The sequence below is a fragment of the Siphateles boraxobius genome, unplaced genomic scaffold (genome assembly GCF_051911475.1).
Source record: "Siphateles boraxobius isolate OS27281-9 unplaced genomic scaffold, OSU_SipBor_1 30, whole genome shotgun sequence".
NCBI classification, from domain to species: Eukaryota; Metazoa; Chordata; class Actinopteri; order Cypriniformes; family Leuciscidae; genus Siphateles; species Siphateles boraxobius.
The window spans coordinates 11527986-11541459 of record NW_027508920.1 but is presented as its reverse complement, the minus strand read 5'-3'; the positions used below and the strand labels follow the sequence as shown (position 1 = coordinate 11541459).

Sequence of the window (13474 nt, the reverse complement as noted above, 5' to 3'; positions counted from 1 at the left end):
TTTCTCATTTAAAAAGCAGAGTAAAGTGTGTGAGTGTGAGTGTGTGTGTGTGTGTGTGTATACCCTAGCTCTGGCCCGCTGAAACTGCTCTTCCCTCCGATCGAGTTCGTTCTGCAGTGACTGTTTTTCTTGCTCTAGTTCGGATACTCTCTTCTGTAGCTTCAGGAACAGAGACATGTCCAGTATCGCCTTGGAAACATCCTGAGGAGAGAATAAAACACATCCCTTTTTTATATCCACAATATGTGCCATTTTATGTTTTATTCCTAGGATCTTTATAACGTCAAAAGCCAAAGAATATCAGAAATTAGTTAACTGGCCTAAAATGTATTTAAAATAATTAACAACTGAGTAATATGAATGATCTAAATGACTTCTGCTCTCACCTCCCCTCCGCGGGATCCTTCCTCAGACTCGGCAAATTCGGAGTTGTAGGTACATTCTGATTCGTTGCTGCTGTGTGTGGAGTCTGTGCGCCTGTGACCAGGTTTTGGAACATTCTAGAAGAAAGAAAGGACCCTTTTACTAAAAGGAGTGTGCTGGATCTGAGCCTAATCTTTAAGAATACCCATTGATTAGTTGATTATCAAGATTTTAAGTTAAGTAATCCATAAATGATCGTGTCCTCACCACTGCAAGTGTGATCTCCTCTTTCAAATCGTCGTATTTCTCCTCTAGACGGAGGTGTTCGGTAAGGAGGTTCTGGTAGCGAGACCGTTCCTCGTTTAAATCGTTTTCTAGCTGCTGGGTTTCCTCCTTCAGAGCCCTCTGCATTTTCTCTATAAAACACATACATGTTAAACATCATTCACACACATACCCAAACAACAGTCAACCAATATTGAATTACTCAATCATCTGACTCATGTTGTCGACACAGCAACAGGACAGGGACGAGTATCATGTTAGGAAAGCACACACAGAAATGACAGACACTGTTTATAAAGGATTTTTTTTTTGATCTGAGTGTACACTAGGGATAGCAGTGTGTAAGACTAGCCGATTATTTTTTCAATATTTTTCATATTTTATATTATCGGAATAGTACATTTTCTGATGATGTGCTGTTTATTTGGCCATTCGTTTTCCTAAAGACTGAGAAGTTTCACACCAGCGCTGAGACAGAAATATTAAATAGAATGTCTGATTTAAACCTCAATAGATTTGGCACAATGACGATATGCAGTAATAAAATTGTTTGTTTGAACAATTCATTTGCAACCATGACTCAAAGATGTTCACAGTGAGTGCCCATGTGACATTTCACATGCTTAAATTGTTTTAGTAAAAATGTCACAGAATGATAGGTTGAAGAAGATGAGATGAGGCAGCGGAGAACTAAACGCAGCAAACTACTTTAATAAACAATATCAAAATAAAGACACACCCCCCCAAAAAAAGGTAAAAACACAGAAGACACGTAACAGTGTGAAACATCCAAGACAATGAACTCAGGGGCCGTTTACACAACACCATTTTCATATAAAAACTGAAAACATTTTATGAGTTTGGGTCACTTATTTACACGACAACAGCGTTTTTAGGGCCTGAAAAAGCAAACTTTTGAAAATGGGTTTCAAAGTGCAAGTTTTTGAAAACGATACCATTATTGTCTTGTTGTATTGTGTTCGTTTAGTAAAAACATCTTCTGAAGTCTATTGAAGATATAGATATCCAGACATGCGTCTAATTATGGCTGCAAATGCAGTCAATTCCTCTCGGGTGTTGACGGACAGGCTTTGACTGTTCCAATATGGCGGATGGTTTATGTATATTTATGTTTATGTAGACCACAGAAACAGCCGATAATGTAGATGTGTGTATATATATATATATATATATTTTTTTTTTTTGATTCATTTATATGACAATAAATGAACACAAACTAGAAACCATGATAATAGAAGGAAACACAGGAAATAATGCAACACAAACTAAAAGTCCATGCAAATGAAACCAAATCATCAACATAATGTAACATTTTGTAGTTAAATAGTGATGTTTATTACAATATAATGCTATACTGGTGCATATAAATGATGAGGGATGAAGGGATAGTTCACCCAAAAATGAAAATAAGCCCATGATTTATTCACCCTGATGTCATCCTAGATGTATATGACATTCTGGTTTCAGACGAATACAATCAGAGTTAAAAAATGCCATTAACATGACTAAATATTCCTTGAAAAATATTAAATCGTTCTACCTTATGTAAAAACACTGTTTTTAAAGAGTTTGCACATACATTGAATAACATTGACATATTCAAGTTTTTGCTTACCTGTCCACTGCTGGCCTTGTTCCTGGATCAGTCGGTTCAGGTCGTTTTTCTCGTTCTTCAGCAGGTGGTTTTGCTCCTTTAGTTCTGAGATCATCTGCCACAAATATTACACAAACAGAATCAGTCGACTGCATGCCATTTTAGTCTTTAAAAGATTATATGGAAAAAAAAAAACTATTAGCTGTGGTAATCTGCATCGTGTCACAGATGCTTGTAATGAACGGGAACATTGGTTTAACTGGGAAACATTCATTTACTCAACACACATTCAATATTGTATTATTGTGGCTTTGTGAATCGTTCTATTCCTCTACTGTACCACCCTAAAACTACTTCTAACATTTGTGCGGAGCGCTAGTCTCTATCTCTCTCTCACCTGTGTGAATGTACAGGTCACTTCTCTTCCCAGGTTTAAAGCAGTGTTTCTCTAATCCCTGAATATGGAGATAAACAGGAGTATATCTGTGTCTTTAGAGGGCTCTACAATCTAGGAGGACTGTCAAAAAGCAGGGGAATGTGGGTAACCTGTGGGTCTAACTTGACTTTTTTGAGGATCTATTGTGGAGAATTTGCTAATGTAATGCCACACCATCAATGAGGTTTTGTAGGAACAAATCAACACACACTTATATAAATTATTAATTTATATACACGAGTCATACACTAATAACTTGGACACTAATGCTAGATTCACGCCATGTCGTAATTGCCGTAGTCTCAAGATGACAACATGTGGCGTTACATTCAGAGCTGTTTTATGCGTTTCTATGGCACCACTATCAACGCCTAAATGAATCTGCAGCAGTCATGTGGTACAAGTAAGAGCTCTCAAACAATTGCCATGTTACAAGCTGTAATTATGAGCTCCACGAGAACATGAATGCTTTTTACAAGTTGAAATTGTGTAATTGCGGTAATTATGACATGGCGTGAAGGCTGCTTTAGACATTTTTTTAACCGGTAATTATTCTATTAAACTAATTTGCAAAGGTTTTGTAAATCACTCAATGGTACGGGAGAACTTTAGGAAACTGGAACCATGGATGTAGTGTGGTACATTTAATTATTAAAAGACAATCACTTTTTTGAATCAGTAAATTGACATGTCCATCCGAATTAACTGACTTCTGGAACACTACTGAGTAATGAATCAAATGAACGTGTTTTCTATGAATCCGTTAACTGAAACGAGCCATTCAAATGAACCCTTAAAGGAACACCACTGGGAGACGACTCAAACTCATCAGTGAATTTTGGTGAATTTAAGCGGTCTGAATGAATTGACTTCCAGGGCTGCGTCTAACTCCACTTTTAGACATATAGTACACTTCCCTATGCACTTCCCCTCGGGGGAATCCCCACCGCCATTTTGATGTGCGTTCGACTTCGTCAAGTGGGCGAAGAAAGTATTATTTGGACAGACCCTCGACCCCTCAATTTTGTCAGAGGGAGTGAATCTACTCATGTGTACACCAGGGAGATCCATAGACCACAATGACCACATTGTTACGCCACAGCAGATAGCGCTTTAATATCAAACACTAGAGTTGTGTGGGAAAATTGAGTTATTTTTGACATTTACCGGCATATTACTTTTAGCGATCTTAAACTTTTTTTTACACAGTTATAGCTCATTTTATTGTTATCATTTTCGATTGTGTCATTTTTTATATTTTGTCCAACAGCCCAAGCATGTATACAGAATGATCCGTAAAACAAATCAATAAGGATAAAAAGTTAGTAGTGGGCACTCAATGTTAGCAATGACGTACACCCGAGTGAACGAGACAAATGGAAGTTAGCGAGGCAGGGGCATAAAAAATGGATTTCACCGTAGCCCAGGATTGGGTAATGACTCGATGCATCATTGAATCTGTTAGTTTTCAGTTCATTGAAATGAATGACACAAATTAACGGATTTACCAAGTGAATAACCCTCAGCTTTTTGAAAAGTGCTTTGAACATCGCACTAGTACAGGCACATCACAGCTGCACACAACTACACAAGTGAACGTGCAGCACCTGTTCCATCTCGTCCTGGTAGGTTTTCGCCCAGTCCTCGATGGCTTTCTTTTCCTTCTGTGTGTTCTTCAGGTCTTTGCGCAGTCGCTCCAGCTCCTCCAGAAGAGTTGCAACTTTGTTGGCGTTGTTTTTGGCATCCTCTTCTGCCCCTCGCAGACGGTGGACTTCCACACGCATGCGCTCAGACTCTGCAGCGTGGCTGATCTCTAGACCATTCAAACGCTCGCTGAGAGAACGGTTGTCCTTGTTCTAGAGTAAAACCAAAACAGAACATCAGTTCATTCTAAGTACTATTTTTGGGGAATATTTTTGGGGAATAAAAATTGAATAAGAGTAATTTTACTTTAGTGAATTTATCTTAAATATCTTTATTCTACGGCATAGCATTCTTTGTGTTTTGCAGTGTTTTTGCTTTGGAGTAAAACTTTAATTTAAACTTCGGGAGAAACAGGATTTTGCAATGTCCCAATAAAATTCCTTTTCAACATGGATTCAGACTTTTAAACTCCACTGTACAAAAACTTCAAACTGACATTGAACCTATATTGTACTTTTTCATCATATGATGATACATTTTCAATTAAAACCTCTAATTGTCATTAGAATCAGTACATTACATTGACCGCTACATAAACACACACTTATGCCCTATTTGGACGGGATTAGTTTTACAAGTGTAGATAGACTAATGTAATTTTAGTATGAATGGCCTATTCGAACGGGATAAGAAATCTCACTAAAACTAGAAGAAGTGGGAGGGGTAACTCGATTTACGCACTGCTGTCACCTCCCTGTCGTCATGTGTGTATTACATTGCTTCCTGATATCACGTGCACAAACACATATAATCTATATACAACCTATATATAACAGTTAGGTCCGATCGAACGATTTATTTATTAAATTCAGACTGGATTATGTTGGTAATAGGCACTTACCAAAATCTAAAAGAACTTCTGTGCCTCTATCAAGTGCTTTCAACCTTCTTTTTGATCTGAATGGAATGCGGAAAACACTAGAGTTTCGCCACAGTCTTGTCCCACCGCCTAGAATGCAACGGAATGCTTTTTCAAGCGCCTCCATACTTAAAAAACTACTTTTAAACAGGAAATGACGGAATATGTACGTACATATTTACAGCGGGCGTTTTCGCACGGGATTAGTATTACCGGAGGTAATTTTCCTGACCTTTTTATAGATGGTAAAAGTCGGCGTAATCTTTATGATTACTAAAATGGCACATTCGGACGGGATTAATATCACTGAGAAGATCTGGTAATAATTACTTTACCCCACCTCTACATGTTAAACTAATTCAGTCCGAATAGGGCTTTAGACAAAAATTCTGCACAGGGAAGCCCAGATCTAAATGATGTTATCATACACCGCTAACACACTATGACTCATTCTAAAGGAACTAAAATCAGCAAGAAACAAATTAACACTGACATCATAAAGTCAACATGAAAGCATGATTGTAACTCAGTTTCCTTCCATAAACTGATGTTTTTTTTGACTGAATAATGATATTCACAGGACAAAAAGAAGGGTAGAATTTGATTGGGAAAAGCAGGGTCTACATGACAGCTGGTTGGATGGAAGGAAGCTAAAAAAGTAAAAGGGCGTAAGTTCTTTCATGGGTGGAGTAAGCTATTACGTTTTGAAAGATTTATGATGACAAACTTTTTTATTGAATTAAGTGCACTGATGCACAAGAAGACGAGGAACGAGCATTACGATTTCACACTGGCTTAGTTTTACGCTGGATATACAAAAGAGTAACTTTTGTTTTGCTACTCAGAATTCATATTAACTGAACTTTTGAATGAGGCACAATAGGCCACATCATCTCAGTGTGAAGTGTGGTACCTGTTCGTCTATCCTGCGCTGCAACTGCATGATCTTGTTCTCCATGCCGATGTTGAGTTTCTTGAAGTGTTCGACCGAGCGCGCCTCGATCTTGAGTTTCTTGAGTTCCCACTTGGCCCGCATGCGACGGATGCAGCACTGCAGGTACACGATGGCTCTGAGCGATCGCTTGAACCACTGCCGCGCCAACCAGCCGCGCACCATCTTCTGAATGATGATGGCCTTGTGCTCACGCAGAAGCTAAACAAACACACAACAACACATGATGAACAGGAGAAAACAACACAATTATACAAAAGAGTTAAGAAAGACATAGTGCTCTCAAATCGCTTTTCTCTCTCACACCTTCTGCCTTTTTAATCTGCAGATATTACACATCCTGCCTCGATAATCCACTGCTGATCAAAAGAGCTCTGACCAAAGGAAAATAGAGGAGTGAGAGAGAGTAAGTAATAATACAGCCACAGCTGCTGTGGTCCATCAGTGGGACAGTCCCTACACTGGAACAACCTGCTGCCTGTGAGATCACATGACCAAACACACTGGCTAAGAGACATGAGGTCATCACAACACTGTGCTACTTCATCCTCTTCCAGAGGCTTCAAAATAGTAAGCCAGCAAAACACTAGGTTGAAGCTAAATAATTCGTAGAAAAGACCCCAGGATGAAACAGAATTGCTACTTTCTTAGTTAAATTACTTGTTCTTTTTTTTTTTTTTTTTTTTACTGGAAGGTGCTTTTTTCAAAAAGTCTAGAGTGGAACCAAACACACAAAACGTTATGGTTTTATACTCTTGGCAGCCAATTACTCATCATTTAAAATAATCCCTCAATATTTCAAAACACATTGTGATTTATTCTCGTTTTTCTGCTGTTACAGATTACACCTGGGTGCCAAAAGTCTCTTTATATTTTATGTTTTATTGATGTTTAACTTTAATTTCATATATTAGTTGTTTATTCTGTTTGCTTTTATAAGCTACAAATACTTTGGAGATAAAAAAAATACAGTTTATTTCATAAAAATCAACATTTATATCAAATGTTTGAAATTTGAAATGAAAACATTGGGAAAAAAAAATTATATTGTAAACTGAAGATTTTACATATTAACGTTCAAAAGTTTGTTTGGTATTTATTAATGTTTGTGAACTAAATAGCTTATGCTCAACAAGGCTGCATTTATTTAAAAATGTATTGCAAGCATTTATTTATCATGCATTTACATAAAAAAGGAAAAACTACAATATTGCGAAATATTTTTACAATTGAATTCATTCCAATGATAGCTAAGCTCAATTTTCAGCATCATTACTCCAGCCGTCAGTGTCACATGATCCTTTAGAAATTATTCTTATATGCTGATTTAATGCTCAAGAAACATTTCTTCTTGTTATCAATGTTTAAAATGGTTGAGCTGCTTAATATTTTTGTGGAAACCGTGATACACTTTTTTCAGGAATCTATGATGAATAATAAGTTTAAATTATTGCATCCTTGCAGAGTAAAAGCAAACTTTTTTTACAAAAAAAAAAAAAAAATGAACAAACTTTTAAACAGTAGTGTAATAGAAATTAAATTGACTAATTTTAGGACCAGTCACTCCTGTGTGTTTAATCCACTGCACTTTTAACCCCGTTCAGTTCCATAGGGGTGTAGTCAGCCGCTTTCACAGGTCATGTGTCCAATGCCTGAAATAATACACTGGTTTCTAGTGTGTTAATTATAAACCACCCTGCCAACATCATATGTTACCCTGATGCATGCAAGTATGAAACCCAGCTTGTTTAAATGTTACATCAAAAACAGAACTTAATTACAAATGCAAAGGTGCATGTAAATAAAAGTGCAATATTGAGAATAAAAGTGTTAGGAGTGTATTGTTAGCAGTGTGTTTGTGAGGCTTGTATATGTGAGATTGTGTAAAAGTGTATTATAATGTGTGGTTTCCTCCTCACCGCTTTGTACAGTTGTCTGGCCATGTAGGCCCTGAGGATGCACTGCATGGCCAGAGCAGCAGCCTGCTTGCGCTTGTAACATGTTTTCTGGACATACATGCGCTGGTACTTCTGAATGATGATTGCAGCACGTGTGCGACGCAGGAATTTTGCAAGACTGTGGGTCAGGAAGAACAACGTAGAGGTTAACGCATGTAATCCTCCCCACTTAAATACTAAAAAAAAACAGTTTAGAGTGCAATAGTTGGGTTCCCAGAAGTAAGAATTCCAATCATATTTTAACAATGACTTATAAACCCTTAAAGACAGATATACTGTGAGTTCCAATGTTGTTAATTAATGGCATATGCTTTTGTTGAATCCATCAGTTTGCATTATTTGAACCTATTTTTCCAAAGAATGGGGTTTAAGAGAGGAATTTCTGGTGAAAAACTACATTACCCGTGATTCTAAAGAAAATTTCACCAATCAGAGTCATGGTGAGAAAATTGTACCAAAAGATCTCTGCAGCAAACGCCCACTACCATGATGCACAGTGAATGTCTCCCAACGCTAATTGTAAATGTATGCTTATTTTGCAATAAATGTAATATATATATATATATATTAATAATCAACATCTTTAAATCAATAGTTTTATACTTCATTTTAATTATGATGAAAGTGATTCAACTACATTTACGTGATACGATTTTGCTCTTTCCCTCATTAAAGTACACAGTCTTGTGCCTTTGTCTTTTAAAATAATGTTTTTTGTTGTCTTCAAATCAGAGTTTGTAATGTTGTAATTTTCCTTAGCTGGGCTGGCTGGTTTGGTTCATAGCTTTTAACTCATAGCTTATAATTCCGGAACCATCTCCGAAGTCAAAGTGAACGGGCACTGTTGCATTCTAGAAACTCCGGTTCATCTTATTTTGTATGATTCTGCATTTCATAAATTTAGTCTGGCTCTGCCCACTATGAGATGAGTCCCCTCCCCCTCACCAGCGGGCCTGGTGTCCACGGACGTATCTCTGGATGGTTGTGGCAGCATGTTTCATGCGCAGGTACTTCTTGCGCGCCAGCCAGCAGCGGATGGTCTTCTGGATGCGGATGCAGGCAGCACGCAACTTATCTGCACGCAGTTTCTCCAGGTACGCAACCTGCCCCGCTCGGAAAAAAATCTTGGTCTTGCCAAACTGGTACTTATCTGGATCCTATTGAGAGGACAAAAACAAAAATGGAGAGAGAATTAACAGCCTTTCATTCCTGTTAAACTTTACCTTCAACTAAATTTTCTGTAGAAAATGTGAATTCTAAAAATTCTGGGTGGTTTTCAGGGCAATGGTTGCTAAGTGTTTTTTTAATCAGGTCAAATGAGTCCACACAGAGTATAAATATAGTTTTATAAGCTGAATTGTCCTCTTCTTGTACCTGCACAAGTTTCTCCAGAACGTTCTTACAGGTCATCTTCCTGTCCGTCAAAACATCTTTTTGTATCATCAGGACACGATACCTGCTAAAGAACTCTTGATACGTCCACCTGACAAACAAAAGTAGTCATGCAAACACAAATATACAGTCAGGAAGTGTTTGACAAAAGGGAGTTCATTATGGTAATGTACAGATCTTCACTGTACCTAGATGGGAAACCAGCTGCGGAGATGCGTATTGTTTCCAAAACTCCACATGCACGCAGTTGCTGCACTGCCCTCTTGGGGTCAAACCTGGTAATGACAGAAATCTGATATCAGCCTAGAATCACAACCACTTCTGCTAAATCTACTGACATAAACACAGTTCAAAATGATATTTAGAATGAAATCTCATTAAGAAAAAATATTAGGCCTATACATTGTCTAAACTAGTGAGCTGCCAACCTAGACAGCTTTTTGGGGCATGATTGGCACACTCTGATATGTAGTGAAATTATGCTACCTTTTGCAGTTCTGTTTAGCACTGCAGGTAGCACATAAATGACATGCTGCAGCTTTAATATAGGTAACATTTCTTCATATAAGATGCCGGACAAAGCTTAGGGAAATTTTGTAGGTTTGGGAATCTTTATGCATCTCTCGATTCTGAGAAAAACAATCTGATTCCAGGTTCTCAACCTTTTTGACTTGTAGGGCCTCTTTGTACAACAAAATATTCAAAGCCCCCCTTTTCAAATTCGTTAAGACATTTCCGGTACTAGCTGTGATTGCGACAGAGGCTTGTTTTTTTATTTTTTTTATTGATGTATTGAATTAAAGGCAGAGTAGGCGATTTATTTCAGAAACATTTTTTGTTATGCTGGTTAAAAGTCTCTTCACATCCTGATAGCAATCACTAAGTTAAGTTGTCTAAATGTATTTATATGTGCATTCGGTCCAACGAATGCAACCTTCTATAGTGCCTTTTAACGCATGTATATTCATACCCACACACACCCTGCTCGCACAGACATCACACGTCATCAGCCCGTTAGAGTTAGAGTTAGACAGACGTCAGTCACTGAGCACCGCAACAGAAATAGCAGCCAGCCACCTCTTATAGTTCCTCCTGAACCAAAACAGCAAGCTTATGCTGCGTTCACGCCATAACTACTGTAATTTAGATGGAAGAAACGGAGACCCATGATGTTATACTCGGAGCAGTTTGTGACTTGAATTTATACATTTCAATGGCAACACTATCAACGCCGAAATTAATCTACAGCAGTCAGGTGGTACAAGTAACAGCTCTTTAAATTATGTTCATTATAATTGCAATGTTTTGCGCTTTGAGACATGAGACGGTTTAATGCCGTCTCTCGTGATTCTTTTATTTTCTCCCTGTTGTATGCGTTCATGTGCTTTGAAGGAGGCGTGGCTTTGGAGACGCTTTGAAGGGAAAGTGGGATCTTATGCTTTTAAAGCTAGCTTGCTATTGCTAGCCTCTCCGAAAATGGCCTATCCTATCTTTTTTATGTTTGCTGTTGGTTCATTTAAAGCTGCAGTCGGCAAGTCTGGCAGATTAAGGGGACTTAGCCAAAATGTTCAATGTTTACAACTCTCATGCCCCTCCCCCACTACCACCGAGCACCCTTCCATCGAGTTTGTGCTCGTCAGTGCGTGTATATTGTAACGTGCGTGAGGGGGGAGGGGGGGATCTGTGGCGTGTGCACGAACTGTGATTGACAGTCAGATCTCACATAGCCCTGCGTTGACTGGACCAGAATAACTGGGAGTAGTGGATTTTTGCAAAACAAATAACAGGCTCTAGGTGGAGGTAGAGGCGTGGGTCTTTTTCTAAAACCGTCTGATTTATGTTGTTCAGTCGGAGCATAGTGTCGGTTTCAGTGAATATGATCAAAATAAATCTTGCCCACTGCAGCTTTAACATATATCATTATATAACCACAATTAATTTTGTGATTTCATTTTGTTATTATGTTCTGTATTAAAACAACAGTTATTGAGGGAAATTTACATTTTGATTTTATGTGTTCATTTGTAGCTTTGTAATTTAGATAAAAGTATTTAAATTAATAATATATTATTCATGCATTAAAATCATCTAACTTTAATATCATCCTGAGGCCCACTTGCAAGTTTGCTGAGGCCCTCTAGTGGGCCCCGGCCCCCCAGGTTGAGAACCACTGTCCTAAGGCAATTCTTGATCAGCATTTTTTTTTCTCAATAATAACTGGTTTTACCAACTTTAAATATCAAATTTATTTGTGCATTATTATTAAATTAGTTATGAGAAAGCTAAGCTACATGCCAATGTTAATGACTTTGGTAACACTTTATTTTGATGGTCCCTTTTGAAAATTCTGTTAACTATAAGTAACTTTGCAACTACATGTCAAAAAACTCTCGTAAGAGTATTAGTAGACTATCTGCTTCATATCTGCAAACTCTTTATTGTGATGCTCCTCCAACAGACACTCTACTGACTATAAGTAACTTTGCAACTACATGTCAACTTATTCTAACCCTCACCCTACCAGACTACTATTACTCTACTAATACTCAAATGAGAGTTAGTAGACATGTAGGTGCAATGTTACTTATAGACAACAGAATGTGTTAAAGGGACCATCAAAATAAAGTGAAACCATGACTTTTTTTGCTCTCTGTTGTAGTGAACACCACTTGAATCTACATATTAATAAGCTGACAATCTATTCCGAAAGATCAGGGAATCTCAACTTATGAACACATTATATAGAGAGAGACAGAAAGCTGATGAAAAACTGACGTGAAGGCAAATTTGTAATCGTTGGGTTTGATGCAGCGAACATAATGCGGCGTAGTCGCATTCAGCGTCTCCATCAGCAGATGCAGAGAGTTACGGAACTACAGAGAGATAGAAAAGTAAACATTCATTAAAATCCTAACATAAACTTGAGGTATTTTTTATCTCAGATTTTGAATCTGCTTATTTATACAGTTTAACACAAAAATACAATTCATGTACTTAGATATTCAATAAAAGTACAAATAAGAGTAGGCTTCTACCTGCAGTCCGACTGTCTTCTTGTGTTCTTTGCTAGCTTGGCCAGTTTTGCTCTTGACTGGTTTGACACTGAGGCGAGTGCGTCCTCCAGTGGTAGGAGCAGCACCGGTTGGACTCGTTGCTTTCTCCTCATCATGGAACAGCTCCACCAGTAGGTCAAACTGGGAATTACAGCCAATACAGACTTAACATACAAGCCATGTGGGGCAGAGAGTGGTCAGATACTGTATCATTAGTCAAAAGACTTTTGGACATGGAAATTAAGTGAAGATCTTATAAAAAAATGTTTTAATTAAAGTCCCCCTGTAGTCAATAATGGTATCCCTTAAAACTCATCTTTGATCAACAAAATTACACATTAAAATGTTTTTCCTTGAAAAAAAAAATATTCATGCCTTAAAATAGCTTGAATGTGACTCTACATTCTTTGCCTCATTTAGTACTGTATATGCAGTTCTATGAATATGCAAATTAGCCCCGCCTCCACTCACACCAGCTCAGAGATCCACTTGTTGATGATCACACATTGACGTGATTGGTTAGAAGGTAGTTTGTGATGTCAGAAACACCAGTGATTTCAAACCGCGTTTTTGAGACTGTCTTTGGTTCACTGCAGTTTCAAGGAGGAAATACTCAGCAATGGTGGTGACTTATGAATTTGCACATGGTTTGTCTTAAAGCATATTAAAAACACCACATAGACATATAAACAACATTAAAAACTTGATTTTAACCACAGGGGGACTTTAAATTAATTTGTATATGGACTCAGCTACAAATAAAGTCAGTTGTCACTCCTCTTCTGAGTGCTTAATCCTGTTCTGTACATGGTTTACTTATTTACGGAAGTGAATCATTCTTTTAAAGGAAGAAGCCC

General features: G+C 37.7%; 1 protein-coding gene across 6 annotated transcripts in view; it reads right to left on the bottom strand.

Annotated features, from left to right (window-relative positions):
* Positions 1–13474, bottom strand: part of myo5aa (myosin VAa) — an 87838-nt gene that overhangs the window by 17734 nt on the left and 56630 nt on the right. For all 6 annotated transcript variants that reach the window (XM_077248218.1, XM_077248213.1, XM_077248215.1 and 3 more), the window contains exons 15-26: positions 12600–12758; positions 12340–12437; positions 9753–9839; positions 9547–9655; positions 9118–9329; positions 8134–8290; positions 6176–6415; positions 4307–4555; positions 2285–2378; positions 631–779; positions 387–500; positions 64–201 (exon numbers count right to left, since the gene is read on the bottom strand). In XM_077248218.1, coding sequence (XP_077104333.1) covers positions 64–201; positions 387–500; positions 631–779; positions 2285–2378; positions 4307–4555; positions 6176–6415; positions 8134–8290; positions 9118–9329; positions 9547–9655; positions 9753–9839; positions 12340–12437; positions 12600–12758 — 1806 coding nt within the window. The remainder of the gene's footprint in view (positions 1–63; positions 202–386; positions 501–630; positions 780–2284; positions 2379–4306; positions 4556–6175; positions 6416–8133; positions 8291–9117; positions 9330–9546; positions 9656–9752; positions 9840–12339; positions 12438–12599; positions 12759–13474) is intronic.